The following is an 18,680-nucleotide window of genomic DNA, read 5'->3' as shown; positions in this document are numbered from 1 at the left end:
GCGGCAAACATAACAGGCAGATTGATTGAAATACACTGCTGAGGGGAGCAGCGGGCGAGACAGGAGAGGTCTCCCACACTATATGGGATTTTCGCTGCGTGGCTGGGATGGAACCTGCGCTGCAGAGGCTGTGGACAGCCCCACAGCTCTCGCTCAACTGCCTATGCCACTAGGGGAGGCCCGCTGATTAAGACTGATTTTTAAAGATTTTATTCATTTATGTATACAAGCACTGGGGTGTAGACCAGAAGTGCGGGGGGGTGAGAGAATTCACCAGAGAGAGTGAGGAGCAGAACAGGCAAATCTACTGAAACACTGCTGAGGGGAGCAGTGGGCAAGACAGGAGAGGTCTGCTGCGCCATGTGTGTTGCTCCCAGGCTGGCCAGGAATCGAACTCGTGCTGCAGTGGCCGGAGATAGATAGCTTGACAGCGCTGTCTCTTAACCCCTTCACCACCAGGGAGACTCCAAGACTGATTTATTTTAAAGAATTCTGACTTGGTAGTGATCATACTCATAATTTGCTATGATTCAGAAGGTTTTAAATTATCTTAGCAGTAGTTGATACATATGATCATTTCCAGTGTTCTGATTGTACATATCAAAGGTTGCTGTTTTTTAATTGGGTCTTAAAACATACTGAATATAGTTTCCATAAAAACAACCAATTTCGGGCCTCCCTGTTGGCGCAGGTGGTAGAGTACAGCGCTGTGAAGCTGTCTGCAGCCTCTGCAGTGCTGGTTCGATCCCTGCTGCCCATGGAGATACTAACATGGCGAGCAGACCTCTCCTGTCTCGCTGGCTGCTCCCCTCATTTCAGTGTATTTCAGTCAGTCTGCCTGTTCTGTTCCCCACTCTGTCTCTGTTGAATCCTCTCACCCTCCCGCACATTTGGCCTGTACCCCGGTTCTTGTATAAATAAATAAATCTTAAAAAAAAAAACAACCAGTTCCTCTTGGGAAATTATTGACCCTAGGGGGGGGGTATATTTTTCTGTTACATAAGTTTTGTGTATTTATCCATCGTGAATTTTTTTCAGGTAACAGAGTTGTCTTGTTTTTAATTGGCTCTTTTTTTTTTGTCAACCCCTATAGCTTTTGTAAAGTCATCTTTATTGAGATATAATTACATATAATAAATACATACATTTTAAGTGTATAGTTCAGTGAGTTTTATAAAATGAATACACTCATATAACCACCACTTCAGTCATGATAATACAATGCTTTTATCACCCAGAAAGATTTCCCTTATGCCCTTCCCTTTTGTCATCAGTCCTCATCAATTCCTGGATCTGCTTTTTGTTGCTATACAGTTTCATATAACTAGAAGCATATAGCATATACTTTGTACCTTAATTCTTTTGCACAATATATTTTTTAAAGATTGATTCCTTGCATGTATCAGTAATTAATTCCTTTTTTACTGCTGCATAGTATGTAATAATTGAGAACATTTATTCAACAATATCTGGGATTTTGAAGTATGAGTTAGCATGAGTTGACTGCCCCCTCTGCAGGCAATAGACTTGTGCCTTCTCTACTTACAATCTGCAAATATTTTTTCCAGAATTTTATTTAAATCTTTCTTCTTTTCGTACTATGTCTTTTTTAAGTTCCTTTACTATCATTTTAGTGGAATTTCAGGAAGTGATGGTGATAATCACTTGCATTCATTCTGCCAGGTTTAACTGAAAGACCTTTATAATGTACTACTATCGAACACCTTGCTTGAGTTGGTTGTTATATTTATCATTCTACTGTGTAGGTGGCCTCGAACTTGAAATCAGGCAGCTTTACTATGTGTCAGGTATTTTAATAAACAAGCATTTTATGTGCACTTCTTCAGCTAATCCTCACACTACTTGTAGTAGACACCATTATTAACTCCTTTTTAATGTTGAAGAAATGAATGCTTAAAGAAGTTAGGGAACAGCTTCATGAGCTAGTATGTGGTTAACTGACATGCTGACATAAAGTCAGACTGACTTTAGCTCCCACAGACTTTCCTGTTTTAATTGATCTTGCTTCCTGGCATCACTAAACTCTGTTATAGTAATGAAATGTGATTGTAGATTTTAGATTACTTTTCAAATTGTAGGGTGTCATAAACACATGAGGCATGGACCTTGAGAAAGACTTTAAATCTTCACTGAGGAACTTCAAAATTTGTAATAATGATGTCTCTTTCTTATTTCTTCATTTTAAAATGTTTTTTTCCTGGGACACTCAGTGCATTTCTCTTCATTAACCATTTTAACTTTTAACATTCCCATGGAGGCAAACAGGAAAAAAAAAATAGTTTGTTATCTGGTAACTCATATCAAACATGATCTACTTTCAAACAAAAAGAAATTGGAAACTTTGAACAAAATTACTGCATCTAGTTAGTCTGACTCTAGGAAAGTTAAATTGCTTAGTGTCAAAGATGCTAAATGATGCTAAAACACTGAAATATGTTTGCATAAATGATGCTTAAGGTTTATATCTGAGGTGAGCATATTTTAATATCTTAGATGTTACATAAAAATTTTACCATTTTCAGGTGAAAGTTTTTTTCCAGACCTGTCAGTTTAAATAAAATAGTATTTCACTTATTCCCTGGAAGAAATAGGGTGGGGTCAAAGGCCATGATTTAATTTTGAAGAAATTGACATTAAAATGGCTTAAAACAACTACAGTTATTTTTTTGCCTCATAGTTTCTGTGGATCAGGAATTTGGATCGAAAAGATTTTATCAACAGATTTCTCCAACCTACTATAGAAATAAGTTGATAATTTTGAACATAGTAATTGTTAGATTTTTCTCTAGTGATTCCTCAAATGTTTTATGGCAAAGATTAGCATGGAAACATGGCTCTTACTATGTGGGGGCATGTGCTGCTTGAGGAGATCATTAGCATTCCAGCAGCCATGAACTTGACTTTAGATTTGACCCTTTTATGCCAAAATTAAATTAAGGAACTGAATGTGATTATACTCACTTTCCAGTAACAGTGTTCTCTCCCTGATTTTAGACTGGATCAATCTCAGAGATGGGCCTATCACTATATCTGACTCCTCTGATGAGGAAGGGGTTCCAATGCTGGTCACCCCCGCTCCTCAGCAACATGATGAAGAGGACCTGGATGATGATGTGATCCTGACAGAAGTGAGTATTCTTAAACTTTACATAATGCATTACTGTAAGTTATGGATCTTGATTTTTCAGCCCCTCTGTAGGTGGTTGTAGAGCAACTTGTAGCATACTTTGTACCTGTCTAAGTTTCTGTGGATAGCCCCCTTTTTCACCCTGCCTAATATCCCTTTGGCTTTAGAAGCCATATGTTTTGGTCTGTTTCTGTACTTAACTTCTAGATCATTGCTCTGACTATTCATGTACTAGTTCACACTGTTGTAATCACCACTACTTTATGAGTATCTTACTATCAACTAAGGCTATCGCCCCCTTCTTAGTCTGCATTTTTCAGAGTTACCTTGTATATTCTTCTGCTTATAATAATTCTGATAATGTTTGTCTAATTAAAAACATGTTAGGGGCCTCCCCGGTGGCGCAGCGGTTGAGCACTGGGTTGCGAAGCTGCCCGCAGCCTCTGCAGCACCGGTTCGATCCCCGGCTGCTCCCCGGCCACCGGAGGAGGGTCCCACATGGCGTGCAGACCTCTCCTGCCGCCCGCTGCTCCCCTCAGCAGTGTACTTTGGTCCTTCTGCCTGCTCTGCTCCCCTCTCTGGCTCTGGTGAATTCTCTCAGCCTCCCGCGCTTCTGACTGTACCCAGTGCTTGTATAAATAAATAAACAAAAAAACAAGAGTTCTCTTTAAAAAAAAAAAAAAAAATGTTAATACCTTTAGAATAGTGATACTTTTTTTTTTTTTTTTTTTTTTTAATACAAGCACTGGGTATAGTCAGAAGCGCGGAGGGTGAGAGAATTCACCAGAGCCAGAGTGGGGAGCAGAACAGGCAGACTGATCAAGTACACTGCTGAGGGGAGCAGCGGGCGCGGCAGGAACGGTCTGCGCACCATGTGGGACTCTAGCCAGCAGCTGGAGATCGAACTGGTGCTGCAGAGGCTGTGGGCAGCTTCACAGCCCAGCACTCAACCGCTGCACCACAGGGGAGGCGCTAGAATATATGATACTTTCTAATAAAGAACAGTTTTATCTTTACATTTTTAGTCTAGCCTTCTTTTTTTTTTTTTTTTTAAGATTTATTTATTCATTCATACAAGCACTGGGTATAGTCAGAAGCGCGGGAGGGTGAGAGAATTCACCAGAGCCAGAGCAGAGAGCAGAACAGGCAGACTGATGAAATACACTGCTAAGGGGAGCAGTGGGTGGCAGGAGAGGTCTGCACGCCATGTGGGACCCTCACCCCGTGGCTGGGGATCGAATCGGCGCTGCTGAGGCCGCGCAGCTTCGCAGCCCAGCGCTCAACCCCTGCGCCACCAGGGGAGGCTCTAGCCTTCTTTTTTTATATTCCTCAACCAGAGTATTTTAAATTTTTCTTAATGTAGCTGTTAAACATTTTTTGTTAAGTTCCTGGTTATTTCATCTTTTCTATTGCTTTGTAAATAGCACCTTTTCTTCCTCTTTACCTTTTAACTTTTTTATAATTTAAAAAACTGTTGGATTTTATGTCAATTTTATATTCAGTCACCTTACAATTATTTATAGTCATTTTCAGTTGCCCCTCTTAATTTCTCAAGGGATAATATCTGATTTATCTGACAATGATATAGTTTCTTCCTTTCCAGTTTTTATACTTAGTCTTTCACTTGTCTGATTATATTAAGTGATACCTTTCAAAATGTTTTATGTAATGATGAAAATAGGAATAAGAAAAATTGCCACAGACATAAATGGGAATACTTTCTATATTTTTTCAAAATTGTCTCTGCTTCCTCAGTGTTAATTGACATGTCTGTATTTTCTGTCACTTTCAATATCAATTTTATTAACAGATATTCTTCTAGAAAATCACTTGCACAAGGTTTTTGAATCTATTTCATAGAATCAAACAAAATAGCCTATTGTTCTTTCTCCTTACTCTGAATCTATGGTTCCTTCATTTCCCTTTTCCATTTTGTGCACTTATGTTCCTTCCCTCTTTTTTTTTCCCTTGATTTAATGAGCTAAACATTATCTTCCCTCCTCCTCCTTTACCAAAGAAACAGCTCAGAGATTTCTTACTGCTAGTATTTGTTTTCTTTATCCTTAATTTTTGCTTTTGTCTTGTTAATTTTTTCCTTTGCTTTAATATATTCAACATACTTTCCAATGACAGGATTGCAAGATATGAAGAGGGGGGAAAGGTTGGAGGAGTTGGAGAGGTTCATAAACATTCAGACCATCCCATTGCTAGGAATAGAATTGCTGTATCATATGTCTATATTTTATCTTACCAGACTTTTTTTCATAGCAGCTATACCAGTTTACATTCCTTCCAGCAGTGTATGAGGGTTTCAGTTTCTCCATATTGTCACCAACAGTTGTTATTTATCTTTTTTATTATAGCCATCCTACTACTATCCTATTTTTTTTAAGATTTTATTCATTTATACAAGAACTGGGGTACAAGTCAGAGGCATGGGAGGGTGAGAGAATTCACCAGAGACAGAGCAGGGAGCAGAACAGGCAGATGGACCAAAGACACTGCTGAGGGGAGCAGTGAGGCAGGAGATCTCTGCCACGCCATGTGGGTCTCTCCTTGGCCGGCCAGGAATCGAACCTGCACTGCAGAGGCCGCTGACAGCTTCACAGAACTGTGCTCAACCCGCTGCACCACCAGGGAGGCCCTAAATTTATTTTTTTTATGCATACAATAGCTGGGTGCAGGCCAGAGATGCAGGGAGTGAGAGAATTCACCAGACAGAGTGGGGAACAGCACAGGCAGATCTGAAACACACTGCTGAGGGGAGAAGTGGGCGAGACAGGAGAGGTCTGCTGCACCATGTGGGTCATGTCCCTGGCTGAAGACCGAACTCATGCTGCAGTGGCTGTGGATCGCGTCACAGTGCTGTGTCATAACCCCTTGCACCACCAGGAAAGCCCCTATTGAATCTTTTTATATTCTCAAAATTATGCCCTTACCAGATAATTGATTTGCAAGTATTTTCTCTCCTACTGTGAAATGTCTTTTCACTTTTTTTTGTTGGTGGTCTTTGAAACACAGAAGTTTTAAATTTTGACAAAATTCAATTTATTTTTTCCTCTGTCAGGTGTCACTCTTGGTATCACATCTAACACATATATGGTCTGTTTTAACAGCTAGTTCAGGTGTCCTCACATCACAGAAATCTGGATAATACTAAGATTTTGGAACACTTTAATACTGTTTGTTCACCTTCAGACATTACTGTTTTTTAATTATATTTTAATTCTTTAATTTTTTTTTTTTTTAAAAACATTTATTTATTTATTTATACAAACACTGGGTACAGTCAGAAGCGTGGGAGGGTGAGAGAATTCACCAGAGCCAGAGCGGGGAACAGAACAGGCAGACTGATGAAATACACTGCTGAGGGGAGCAGTGGGCCAGACAGGAGAGGTCTGTCGAGCCATGTGGGACCCTCTCTGGAGGCCGGGGATTGAACCGGCACTGCGGAGGCTGCAGGCAGCTTCCCAGCCCAGCGCTCAACCGCTGCACCACCAGGGGAGGCCCCTAATTCTTTAATTTTTTAAAGCCCTACAGTGTATTTTTTTGTTTTATACAGTCAGCATTCACTTCCCTTTCTTTGAATATGTACCTTTTTTTGTTGTTCTTTAATCCTTCATCTCTTGCCTTAAAACAGATTTTCTTTTATGTAAAATACTTTCCTTAGTATTTACTTTATGGAGAGTTTGGGAAGAAAATAAAAGATAATACAGTAAAACTGATATTTTCATTGAGTATAAAATTCTACATGACAATGACAATTATTTTAATACCAAAATAAGACGATCACAGTGTTTTCTGGTTTCCATTTTTCTGTTGAGAAGTCAGTCTTATTTTTGTTCTTTTGAACAAAGTATTTACCTTTGGATTTGATTTCTACAGTCTTACTATGCTATATCTAGGTTTCCATATTGGGAAGTTTTTTGTATCCTGCTTAGATCTTCAAAAATAAAACCAAGCCCCTGTCCTTGCATATTTGTATTGTCTTCAAATACTGCTTATCTCTCTGCTCTAGAATCCTAATTATTAAGTTGGTAAAACCTTTTTACTATATTGCAGTTCTCTTAATTTTCCATCATTTCTACTTTTTATGCTTTCTTCTAGCTATTCTGACCTTTCAGTTTACTGATTTCTCTCTTAAGTGTGTTTATTAAAAATACATCCTTCCATTGATTTCTAATATCAGTTATTTTTTCATTCTGGGATTTCCATTTGATTCTCTTTTTTTCCCCCCTATTAATTTCTAGTTCTCTGCTGAAATACCAGTCTAGTTTTATTCACTTAAACATGCTAAGCCTGTTATTTTAGAACTCATGTCTGATAATTGCAATATTTGAAACTTCTGTAGGTTTGTTTCTGTTGTCTGTTACTTCTCCATGTTGGGTTTTCTATTATGTTGCATCAATTTCTTATATGTCTACTAGTTGCGATTTAGGATTACAAACGTCTTCTGAGGGCCTCCCCCATGGTGCAGCGGGTTGAGCGCAGCGCTGCGAAGCTGTCCACAGCCTCTGCAGTGCCAGTTCCATTCGCAGTTGGCCAGGGAGATACCCATATGGCACAGCAGACCTTTCCTGTCTTGCCCGCTGCTCCCCTCAGCAGTGCTTTCCGTCCGTCTGCCTGTTCTGCTCCCCACTCTGTCTCTGGTGAATCCTCTCACTCTCGCACACTTCTGACCTATACCCCAGTTCTTGTATAAATAAATAAAATCTTGGGGGGGAAAAAGTCTGCTGATTTCACCAAAGATTTTCAGTTTGAGCTCTCATTAGTCTACCTGGTTTGGGGTTATTTCAGGGAAGAGAGGGGTCAGAGACATCTTTATTCTGCAACCTTAAAATTGGACATGCATTTCAATTTTTTTTATTCACTGGTGGCACTGATTACATTTTCTGTAAAATTTAAGTACTACAAACAAAACTAAAGTCTCTTTCCCAACTTCTTCCTCCCAAGAGATTTCGCAGAGATATTGTCATTACCATGTTGGTATGTATCCTTCCAGATCTTTCTTTGAATTTAAATATATACATATATGCATGTATATGTGTGTGTGTACATTATAGCTACACTTTCAGAAATGGCTTTTTTTTTTTAAGTTTTTTTTTTTTTAAAGATTTATTTATTTATTTATACAAGCATTGGGTATAGTCAGAAGTGCGGGAGGGTGAGAGAATTCACCAGAGCGGGGAGCAGAGCAGGCAGAAGGACAGAAGTATACTGCTGAGGGGAGCAGTGGGCGGCAGGAGAGGTCTGCGCACCATGTGGGACCCTCCTCCGGTGTTCGGGGAGCAGCCAGGAATCAAACCAGCACTGCAGAGGCTGCAGGCAGCTTCGCAACCCAGCGCTCAACCGCTGCACCACCAGGGAGGCACCAGGCTTTATATTTTTTTTAAATAAAATTATTGTGTGTGTGTATACACATTGCTTGCTACTTTTCTTCTCGGTAGACTATTTCAGTACCATCTAGAACTACCTTTTTTGGGGGGAGGGAAGTTGGCGTGTGTTTTGTAGAGCAGATAGATAATTATTTAACTACTCCCTTGGGGACAAAGCTCAGAATGTCTCCTGTTTTTTTTCTTTTTATGTTATCAGCAATGTAGCAGTGAATATCCTTATTTATGTCTCGTAAGGATTGGTAAGGGTTTATAGAACAGATATGAAAAGTGGTATTGATAGATCATAAGGATATACATACATTATTAATTTACTAAGAATGCCAAAGTGTTCATCTGAATTCACCAGCAGTGAATGACAGTATGAGTTTTCCCACATCCTTATCAAGGCTTGACATTGCCTAACTAAAAAGTTTTCCATTCTTGGCCAGAGGTGGGGGTAGAAGGTATAAAATCATGTTTTAATTTTTGTTTTGCTAATTACCGATGAGATTGAGATTCTTTCTGTATGTTTGCTAAACATTTCTCATTCATCTACTGTTTTTTTAATCTACTTTTTTTCATTCTTTCATTATTTCCTCTACTATATAGCTATTTTAGTGGTCTCACAGTTAAAATTATAATTCATACTGTAATTCAAGCTTCAATATTTGAATGATTACTTCAGTTCTTATAGTTACTATAGTGTAGTCACATTTCAATGTTAAGGTAAATGTGAAGAATAGGTTTTGTAGGGCATGGTGTTTTTGGTTTTGTTTCTTTCCTGTCCTATCTCAGAAACTGAATATTAGTATATAAGGAGGTATAGACACAGGAAAGAAATTGAATTATTATTAAAATTTCATTTTTTCTTAGACAAATAAACCTCAGACATCACGACCCAATCTCATCAAACCAGCTGCCCAGTGGCAAGATCTCAAAAGATTGAGCGAAGAAAGGCCTAAAATGTCTAGAGCAGCATTTGAATCAGATAAGAACCACTATTTTTCAGTGTGTAACAGCTCATTGTTTGATTCTGGGGCACAGGATGATTCTGAAGATGACTACGGTGCATTTCTGGATCTTGGACCTCCTGGAGTTTCTGAATTCATTAAGTCAAGTGGCCAAACAGAAAGAGAACCCAAGCCTGGACCAAGTCATAACCAGCCAGCTAGTGACATTGTCAACCCCAGACCAGAGCAGAAAATCATTATCTTGGAAGAAAGTAGTCTTCTTTTCCCAGATAGTGATCCTTTGGAAACTCAGAACCAGTCATCAGAAGACTCAGAGACAGAGCTTTTGTCAAATCTCGGAGAATCAACTGCTATCATAGATGATCAGACTATAGAAGAAGACTGCTGGCTAGACCATCCTTACTTCCAGTCTCTAAACCAACAGCCCAGGGAGATAACAAACCAGGTTGTTCCTCAGGAGCGGCAGCCTGAAGCAAACCTGGGTCCATTGTTGTATCAACGTGAACTTCCAGGGCCAGCTTTTCCAAGACCTGCTTTTCCAAGACCAGAACCCCAGCAGGATAGGATTCCAGGGCCCTCTTCTCCTCAGCCTGCCCATCCCCTCGAAGAGCTCGAAGACCAACAACTTGCAATAGATGATGAAGAGCCAGGTCCAGCCTTTCCAATGCCAGGATCTCAGGAGGCCAATTTGGAAAACCTTTGGGGACAAGAAGCTACTGAAATAGATCAAGAACTCATTGCACTATTAGTGAAAGAAACAGTAAGTTTTAATAAGTAAATAGTTATAGGTACTGAGTTTTCTTTCATTTTGAGAGCTTTGTGCATGTAGACATCCTTTTCCTAAGGGATATATATGTCTACATGTATAGACTAAAAGAAAAACTGATGTGAAATTGAATCAGGATTCCTTCATTTATCCTTAACCCCAGCCAGAATCCCTTAGGATTCTAATTGCAGATTCTGGATACCCTGCTGTGCTGTCCCCCCCTGTTTTTTTAAAAAACTTGAGTTAACTCCAAACTGATACCCTTAAAGCAGGTTTAAAAGATTACCTAGAGCTGCACTTTCTAGTGTGGTAGCCTCACTAGACTCTTGAAAATTAAAGATCTTACAATTAAATAAAATTTAAATTTTGTCCAGTGGCACCAGTCACATTTAATGTATTCAATAACACGGGACTGAACAGCTACCATATTGGAAAGTATATTATAGAACATTTCCGTCATTGTACAGTGTTCTGTTGGAAAGTGAAGCATGGCTTTGTGTCCTGGCTAGGCTGCCATTTGCCTCTGAATAAAAAGCCTTTTTTTCCCCAGGGTTTTCATCTGCCTTGTCTAGATCATATGTTTCTTGAGGAACTAGATTATGCTTTTTTATTTATCTGGACTCCTTTGCCTGAACAGAGATATTCAATATTTGTTGAAAGAATGAAGAATTTTCATGCAAAATGGGAGCAAAAGACAAGATTATCTTTTTTTTTTTTTTTTTAAGATTTATTTTATTTATTTATTATATAAGCACTGGGTACAGTCAGAAGCATGGGAGGGTGAGAGAATTCACCAGAGCCAGAGCGGGGAGCAGAGCAGGCAGAAGGACCGAAGTACACTGCTGAGGGGAGCAGCGGGCAGCAGGAGAGGTCTGCGCGCCATGCGGGACCAGTCTGCGCGCCATGCGGGACCCTCCTCCGGTGGCCGGGGAGCAGCTGGGGATCGAACTGCTGCAGAGGCTGCGGGCAGCTTCGCAACCCAGCGCTCAACCGCTGCGCCACCGGGGAGGCCCAAGACAAGATTATCTTTAATGAACTTTCTAGATTCCGTATTTTTCATAGACAATAAATTTGGGTTCCTCACATTGATTAGTAAGCCACCAACCTGCAGACCTGCTCTTTAGCCCTTCTCTAGTCTTCAGTTACCTTGTATACTTTTTTGCCACCTGGCTTTTACTGCAATTTGAAACCATTATAGTGAATAAAATTTGAATAATGTTTCCATTCATTTACAGGAAGCAAGATTTCCAGATGTAGCAAATGGGTATATAGAGGAAATAATTCATTTGAAGAATTATTATGATTTAAATGTGTAAGTATACCACCATGCCTTTTAAAAATATGGTTCATTGATATTGAGTACTTTCATATTTTGTCCAGCCATCACTACTATCTATCTACAGAACTGTTTTCTTCCTAAGCTGAAACTCTGTTCCCATTAAGCCTAACTTCCCATTCCCTAGTCCCTTTCCCCAGTTCTTGGCACTCACCATCCTGTCTTCTGTCTCTCTGAATCTCACTATGGACCTCACATAAGCATCCTTTTAGTGAGTGATTTATTTTTTTAAATGATTCTATGCAAGAGTTCAATCTCTAATATAGAGATTGTTTTTTGGACTTCGTAGATTCCTTCATGGCAATAGAATTAAGATGCTTAGTTACTCTGGGCATTGTTTCTGCCTGTGTTTTGGTCAGGATGTTAAAAGACATTTTCTCCCCAACAATTGTAACAGAAAGTGTTCTGTAGTCACTGCCTGTCTGGAGAAATAGATGGAAACATTTCTTGAGTTTTTATTGTAAAAATAACAAGAAGGTTGGTTGGTTGTTGTGGATTTTCTTTGTTTGTGATCCAAAGAATACAAAATGAAAAACAGGTTATTCCTCATACTCTTTCCCCTCCTAATTTGGAGAGGTGAGACATTGTAGATTTATAAAGTATGATATTTAAATTAGTTAACCAGGGGCCTCCCTGGTGGCACATCGGGTTGAGTGCAGTGCTGTGAAGCTGTCCGCAGCCTCTGCAGCACGGGTTCGATTTCTGGCCTGCCAGGGAGATTCCCACATGGTGAGGCAGACCTCTCCTGTCTTGCACACTGCTGCCCTCAACAGTGTATTTCGGTCATCTGCCTTTTCTTTTTTTTTATTTATTTATTTATTTATTTTTAATAGAGGCATGTTTTATTTATTTATTTGTTTGTTTGTTTGTTTATACATGCACTGGGTACAGTCAGAAGCGCGGGAGGGTGAGAGAATTCACCAGAGCCAGAGCGGGGAGCAGAGCAGGCAGAAGGACCGAAGTACACTGCTGAGGGGAGCAGCGGGCGGCAGGAGAGGTCTGCGCGCCATGTGGGACCCTCCTCTGGTGGCCGGGGAGCAGCCGGGGATCGAACCGGAGCCGCAGAGGCCGCGGGCAGCTTCGCAACCCAGCGCTCAACCGCTGCGCCACAGGGGAGGCCCTCATCTGCCTTTTCTGCTCCCAGCTCTGTCTCTGGTGAATTTTCTCACCCTCCCGCACCTCTGGCCTATACCCCAGTGCTTGTATAAATAAATAAACCTTTAAAAAATAAAATAAAATCATCTAGCTTTATATCCTTTCAATTAGGAAAACCGTTTAAAAAATTAATCAGATTTTCAGCTCATTGATAAAGATTTTAATTAAACAAAAGAAACAGTATTTTTTTTTAAGACTTATTTGTTCATACAAGAACTGGGGTGGTAGGCCAGAGATGTGGGAGAGGTGAGAGGATTCACCAGAGACAGAGTGGAGAGCAGAACAGGCAGATCTATTGAAATACACTGCTGAGGGGAGCAGTGGGCATGACAGGAGAGGTCTGCTGCGCCATGTGGGTAGCTCCCTGGCTGGCTGGGGATTGAACTTACGCTGCAGTGGCTGGCGATAGCTTGATGGCATAGTCTTTAACCTCTGCACCACCAGGGTGGCCCAGAAGCAGTATTCTTAGCCCTCTGCCTTCAAAGATGATATCCTATATTGCTATACTGTTTCTTGATACAGATAAGTCCCCTACTTACTTTTTTTTTTAATGTCATTTTTTCCCCCAGTATTTTTTTTTTAAGATTGATTTATTTATTCAAGAGCTGGGGTGCAGGCCAGAGATGCGGGGAGTGAGAAGATTCACCAGAGACAGAGTGGGGAACAGAACAGGCAGATTGACCGAAGTACACTGCTGAGGGGAGTAGTGGGCAAGTCAGGAGAGGTCTGCTGCGTCATGTGGGTTGCTCCCTGGCTGGCCAGGGATTGAACTCGTGCTGCAGAGACTACGGATTGCCCCATAGTGCGGTGCTTAACCACTTGTGCCACCAGGGAGGCCCACCCCCAGTATTTTTTAACATAAAAAATGAAAGACTACACATGGAGTGTCCATATATCTTAATACCACAATTATTATCTGGCAGTCTCCCTTAGGGCAGATTGAAGATTTTGCTTTATTAACTTCCTCTTGATATTTTTTTAATCACTGTAAACTTAAATGTTTTACATAAATGGTATTTTATAATCTGTTACAGTTAGTTTTTTTTTTTTTTTTTAATACTGAATTGTCCTAAATTTGACCACTAGGAGCCTCTTAAGATGCACCTGTGACTTTTGGCATGACCCATTAATATTTGAGCACATTCTTGCATTCCTGGAATGAGGACTGAGTAGTTTTGTTTTCAGGAGATTTATTTTTCCCTTAATCCACTCAGCATCAGTGTTAAGATGTGCTTTTCCTTGCAGTCTATGAGCTTTACCTCTCATTTCATGTACCCTGTAAAAAGTAAGGACTCACGTTTATTAAGGTCAACTAATGCCCTTGGGAAAATCGGGCTTCTCTATTTTGGTTGCTTCTCTGGGTCTCACTTTCACTTAGGTTTGGACGCCTGGAAATTCCTTTCTAACTAAATTTATTCATGTACTTAAGTTTGGCACTTTTCATTTTTTAATAGGAAACTGCTTGGCTACTTAATCTTCCATACTTCCATTTTGTTATTTTAGATGCCATTCACTTTTCTCAAGCCTTTCCATCCATATTCTGGATTGTATATAACTTATTAAACTTTTTTTTAATTGTGGAATATTATACACGTACAGCACATGCACAAATTCAAGAGACACAACTCAGTAAGTTCTCACAAATCAACCATCTATATGCCCACCATCCAGAATTGCTTTCATAATTCCTCAACAATATTGAGTATTGTTTTTTAATGCTTTTATCTATACATAAAGTAGTCTCATTTTAGGCTGTATTTCTTTGATAATGTTGTATAGCATTTTTCATGCATTTGTTTAGAATTGCTTTCATAATTCCTCAACAATATTGAGTATTGTTTTTTATTGCTTTTATCTAGACATAGTCTCATTTTAGGCTGTATTTCTTTGATAATGTTGTATAGCATTTTTCATGCATTTGTTTAGAATTGCTTTCATAATTCCTCAACAATATTGAGTATTGTTTTTTATTGCTTTTATCTAGACATAGTCTCATTTTAGGCTGTATTTCTTTGATAATGTTGTATAGCATTTTTCATGCATTTGTTTACTAATTGTATTTCCTCCTATGTGAATTGCTTATACCTTTTCTCATTGAATTTTCCTTTTCTTTTGTTAATGTTTTTCTGATTATGAAATGTTATACTGTTCCTGTTCATTGTAGAAATGTAAGTGATAGAAGAGGTATAAATTTTTGCACATTTACTTACAGAACAGTAATTTGAATAGGAAACACCAGTTTGTGTTTTTGAATAATTTGTAGTAAATAACCTTTAAGAAATTTAGTATATTTTAATGTTTCATTCATTCTACAAGTGAAACTTGTTTTTCAAAAAATAATCTTCAAGATTGTGAAATATCAGTAAAATATGACCAACTTAACAGATTCTGTAACAATTATATTCTTCTACCCTCTGAGACTCATAGATGTCCTATTTCATAGGAACTTGATGGAGGAAGGTTTTGTTGTTGTTTTTTTTTTTAAGATTTATCAATTGATACAAGCACTGGGTACAGTCAGAAGTGCGGGAGGGTGAGAGAATTCACCAGAGCCAGAGCAGGGAGCAGAACAGGCATAAGGACCAAAGTACACTGCTGAGGGAAGCAGCGGGCAGCAGGAGAGGTCTGCACGCCATGTGGGACCCTCGCCCGGCGGCTGGGGATGGAACCTGCGCTGCAGAGGCTGTGGGCAGCCTCGCAACCCAGCGCTCAACTGCTGCGCCACCTGGGAGGCCCCTATTTCGTAGGCACTTAACTAACTCTTGTGCCTTATGTATCACTTAGATATTCATTCACATATAAGTTATTGGCCTCCCTGGTGGCACAGGGGTTAAAGAAATAGAAGTTTTAATACTCTTTTTCAACACCCCTGCCGATCATCTTCCATGTACCCCACCTGAAGACTGCTGACTTCACTCACAGGTGGCCTTTCTGTCAAGGAATTTTTTTCTCTTTGACCTTATTCCCTTTCCTACATGCTGGTATCTGGCAGTTTGTTGACTGGTGGTAGCCAGTTACCAGAACATTACAGACAGACAAGTTTGAAATAAAGGAGCACCTCTGGTTTGTAGTGCCTTCAGGTATGCATGTGGAAGAAGTTGTGTGGATCACTGGATTTTTTGTTTGTTTGTTTGTTTTTTTAAGATTTCATTTATTTTTGCACAGAAGAACTGGGGTGCAGGCCAGAGGTACAGGGGATGAGAGGATTCACCAGAGACAGAGTGGGGAGCAGAACAGGCAGATCTACTGAAATACGCTGCTGAGGGGAGCAGTAGGTGAAACAAGAGAGGTCTGTGCCATGTGGGCTAGCTCCCTTGCCAATGATTGAACTCAGGCCGTGGTGGGGTTGGCCTCCTTGGTGGCAGCGCTGAGATTTAACCCCTAGGCCATCAGGGAGGCCCAGGATCACTGGATTCTTAATAGTAGCTAATTCTCAAGATTTGTATAACCTATAGTGCTCTGAGTATGTACTGGGACAAAGAATCACCATGGATGATAATGATTGTAAAATTCTTGATCAGTGCTCTCTCTCCCCTTGTTACAAGTAAAATATGAAAAGAGGGTTTTTCCCCCGCACAGGGCTTCTGTCATTGTGTTTCAGTTCATTGGGCAGGCCATGGTGATAAGAAAAAGTAAAGCTTAGAAGTAAACATAATGGGTACCTACAAGAGGTAGTAAAGAAAAAGGTGTTGAGGCTTGTTGACTGGTAACAGCAGAATGAGAAGGTTTTATAGTCAGGCCAGATCTGATGGGTCCAAGGGGGTTGCAGAGGAAACAGCCTCTCCATTTTTGGTTCCCCAAACACTGACCTCTAGGTGAGAAAAGGAGCTGGAATGAGCATTTTTTTCTCTGTCCTCTTCCTGTTGAAGCCCCCCCCCCCCTTAGAAGCTTCAGTATTGACACTGGACAGGAGAGACCTGGGAAGAACAGAATCGAGTAAGACTTAAGGATAGGTATCTAGGGCCTCCCCGGTGGCACAGCTGGTTAAGCACAGTGCTGTGAAGCTGTCTGCAGCCTCTGCAGCACGGGTTCGATTCCCAGCCGGCCAGGGAGATACCCAAATGGCACGGCAGACCTCTCCTACCTCACCTCCTGCTCCCCTCAGCAGTGTTTTCGGTCTGTCTGCCTGTTTTGCTCCCTGCTCTGTCTCTGGTGAATTCTCTCAACCTCCCACACCTCTGGCCTATACCCCATTTCTTGTATAAATAAATAAATCTTTCTTTAAAAAAAAAAAAAGGATAGGCACCTAATAGGTGGTGGAGTCATCCCTAAGAATCTGCAGGAGCAGGTGTAGGAAGGAGAAAGGAGAGGGAATCCACAGTTGCCCTATGAATGCAGGAGCTTTCTTGTTATGGAGTGCCTGCTGCTACACCCTGCCCTGCCCGTCCTTGTCACTGGAATCATCCCCAGATGATTTGTTTGTTGTCTAACTTAGATAGGGTAAAGAGTTGCTAGTCAACATTTATTAAATCCTTGTGGTGATACATCATTGTATTATTACCTGTGCAGTATTTCATACTAGTGATAGAGAAAACTGTAGGTTTGGCATAAAGAGAATCTGTTCTTAAGAAAATACAGCCTATTCTTCAGCCTTGCAGTTAGTTAAGTAAACTGAACATCACTCAGATTGCTCTTAGTATGCATTTGTATTATCATGGAGTAACAAAAACTGTTAATGAATTAACAGAAGGTCTTTTTTATTTTATTAACAGTTAGCAAACTTTTTTACTGTGAATGTGAATACACACTTTGTTCCCCCCCCCATTTGTTCAAATAATAGATACTTTTAATCTAAATTCTCTAGTTTCATATAGTTCAACCAATAAAAATTTCAGTGACTTCATTACATTAACACTCAAGTAATGGTAAAGCTCAGATGAGTTCACATTTATCAATACGTTTATTGCTTTTAAAACTAGCAAGCATAACTAGAAATTCAATGCAATTATCTTTTATTTGTCTATTTGTTTAGTTTTTCTGATCTACAAATATTTTAATTCCTTGATTGGCTTAATTATAATGTCTGGCTAAGGACTGTTTTTCAAACATTGTATTAGAATCAATGGGAAAGAATGGGATTTGAAGCAGTATGAAAGTAACATCATTTATTTTTGCAGACTCTGTAATTTTCTTCTGGAAAATCCAGATTATCCAAAGAGAGAAGATAGAGTCATTATCAACCCCAGTAGCAGCCTGCTTGCCAGCCAAGATGAGACAAAGGCAAGTGTCACACTCTGGTTTTGCAGTCTCTACCTAAGCATGCCCTGTTTTATTGATGATCTTAATGGGAAGAAAATGCTTTGTTGGGAGACATTTTTAAAGACTAGCTGGGGAAATAAGATTGCAGAATATATTTGTAATTCGGTGGGATTTCCCCATCTAAGCCACTTTACATTCTGTATTTAGCGTCTTTCAGTTGTAACTCTGTCTTCCATTTGCAACAAAGAATTAAACAAATCTTCCAGTTCTTTAATCCTCCAAAGCAGATTTCTAAAATAAAACACAAATTCACCAGAATTTTTTCTGTCATTTTAGTTCTTTTTTTTTTTTTTTTATAGAGGCATGTTTTTATTTATTTATTTGTTTGTTTGTTTGATACATGCACTGGGTACAGTCAGAAGCACGGGAGGGTGAGAGAATTCACCAGAGCCAGAGTGGGGAGCAGAGCAGGCAGAAGGACCGAAGTACACTGCTGAGGGGAGCAGCGAGCGGCAGGAGAGGTCTGCGCGCCATGTGGGACCCTCCTCTGGTGGCCGGGGAGCAGCCGGGGATCGAACCGGCGCCGCAGAGGTCGCCGGCAGCTTCGCAACCCAGCGCTCAACCGCTGCGCCACCGGGGAGGCCCTTAGTTCATTTTTTAAAGTATTTTATTATGAAAATCTCAGACATACAATAAAGTTGAAAAATTTTACATTGATAACGTATGTATC

General features: G+C 40.0%; 1 protein-coding gene across 5 annotated transcripts in view; it reads left to right on the top strand.

Annotated features, from left to right (window-relative positions):
• The window catches only part of RNF216 (ring finger protein 216), a 141,810-nt gene that overhangs the window by 14,376 nt on the left and 108,754 nt on the right, over window positions 1-18,680 (top strand). For 4 of the 5 annotated variants that reach the window (XR_008551230.1, XM_037507087.2, XM_054693679.1 and 1 more), the window contains exons 3-6: window positions 3,016-3,149; window positions 9,397-10,254; window positions 11,496-11,572; window positions 17,869-17,971. Coding sequence is in view for 4 of the 5 variants with exons in the window: in XM_037507087.2 (XP_037362984.1) it covers window positions 3,016-3,149; window positions 9,397-10,254; window positions 11,496-11,572; window positions 17,869-17,971 (1,172 nt within the window). In the remaining variant the exon portion in view is untranslated. The remainder of the gene's footprint in view (window positions 1-3,015; window positions 3,150-9,396; window positions 10,255-11,495; window positions 11,573-17,868; window positions 17,972-18,680) is intronic. The other variant, XM_037507088.2, reaches the window with a different exon arrangement.

Source organism: Talpa occidentalis, unplaced genomic scaffold, assembly GCF_014898055.3.
Source record: "Talpa occidentalis isolate TD23 unplaced genomic scaffold, MPIMG_talOcc4v2.1 talOcc4.12, whole genome shotgun sequence".
Classification (NCBI taxonomy): Eukaryota; Metazoa; Chordata; class Mammalia; order Eulipotyphla; family Talpidae; genus Talpa; species Talpa occidentalis.
The sequence above is the reverse complement of the archived record's forward strand: the minus strand, read 5'-3'. Positions and strand labels throughout refer to the sequence as shown.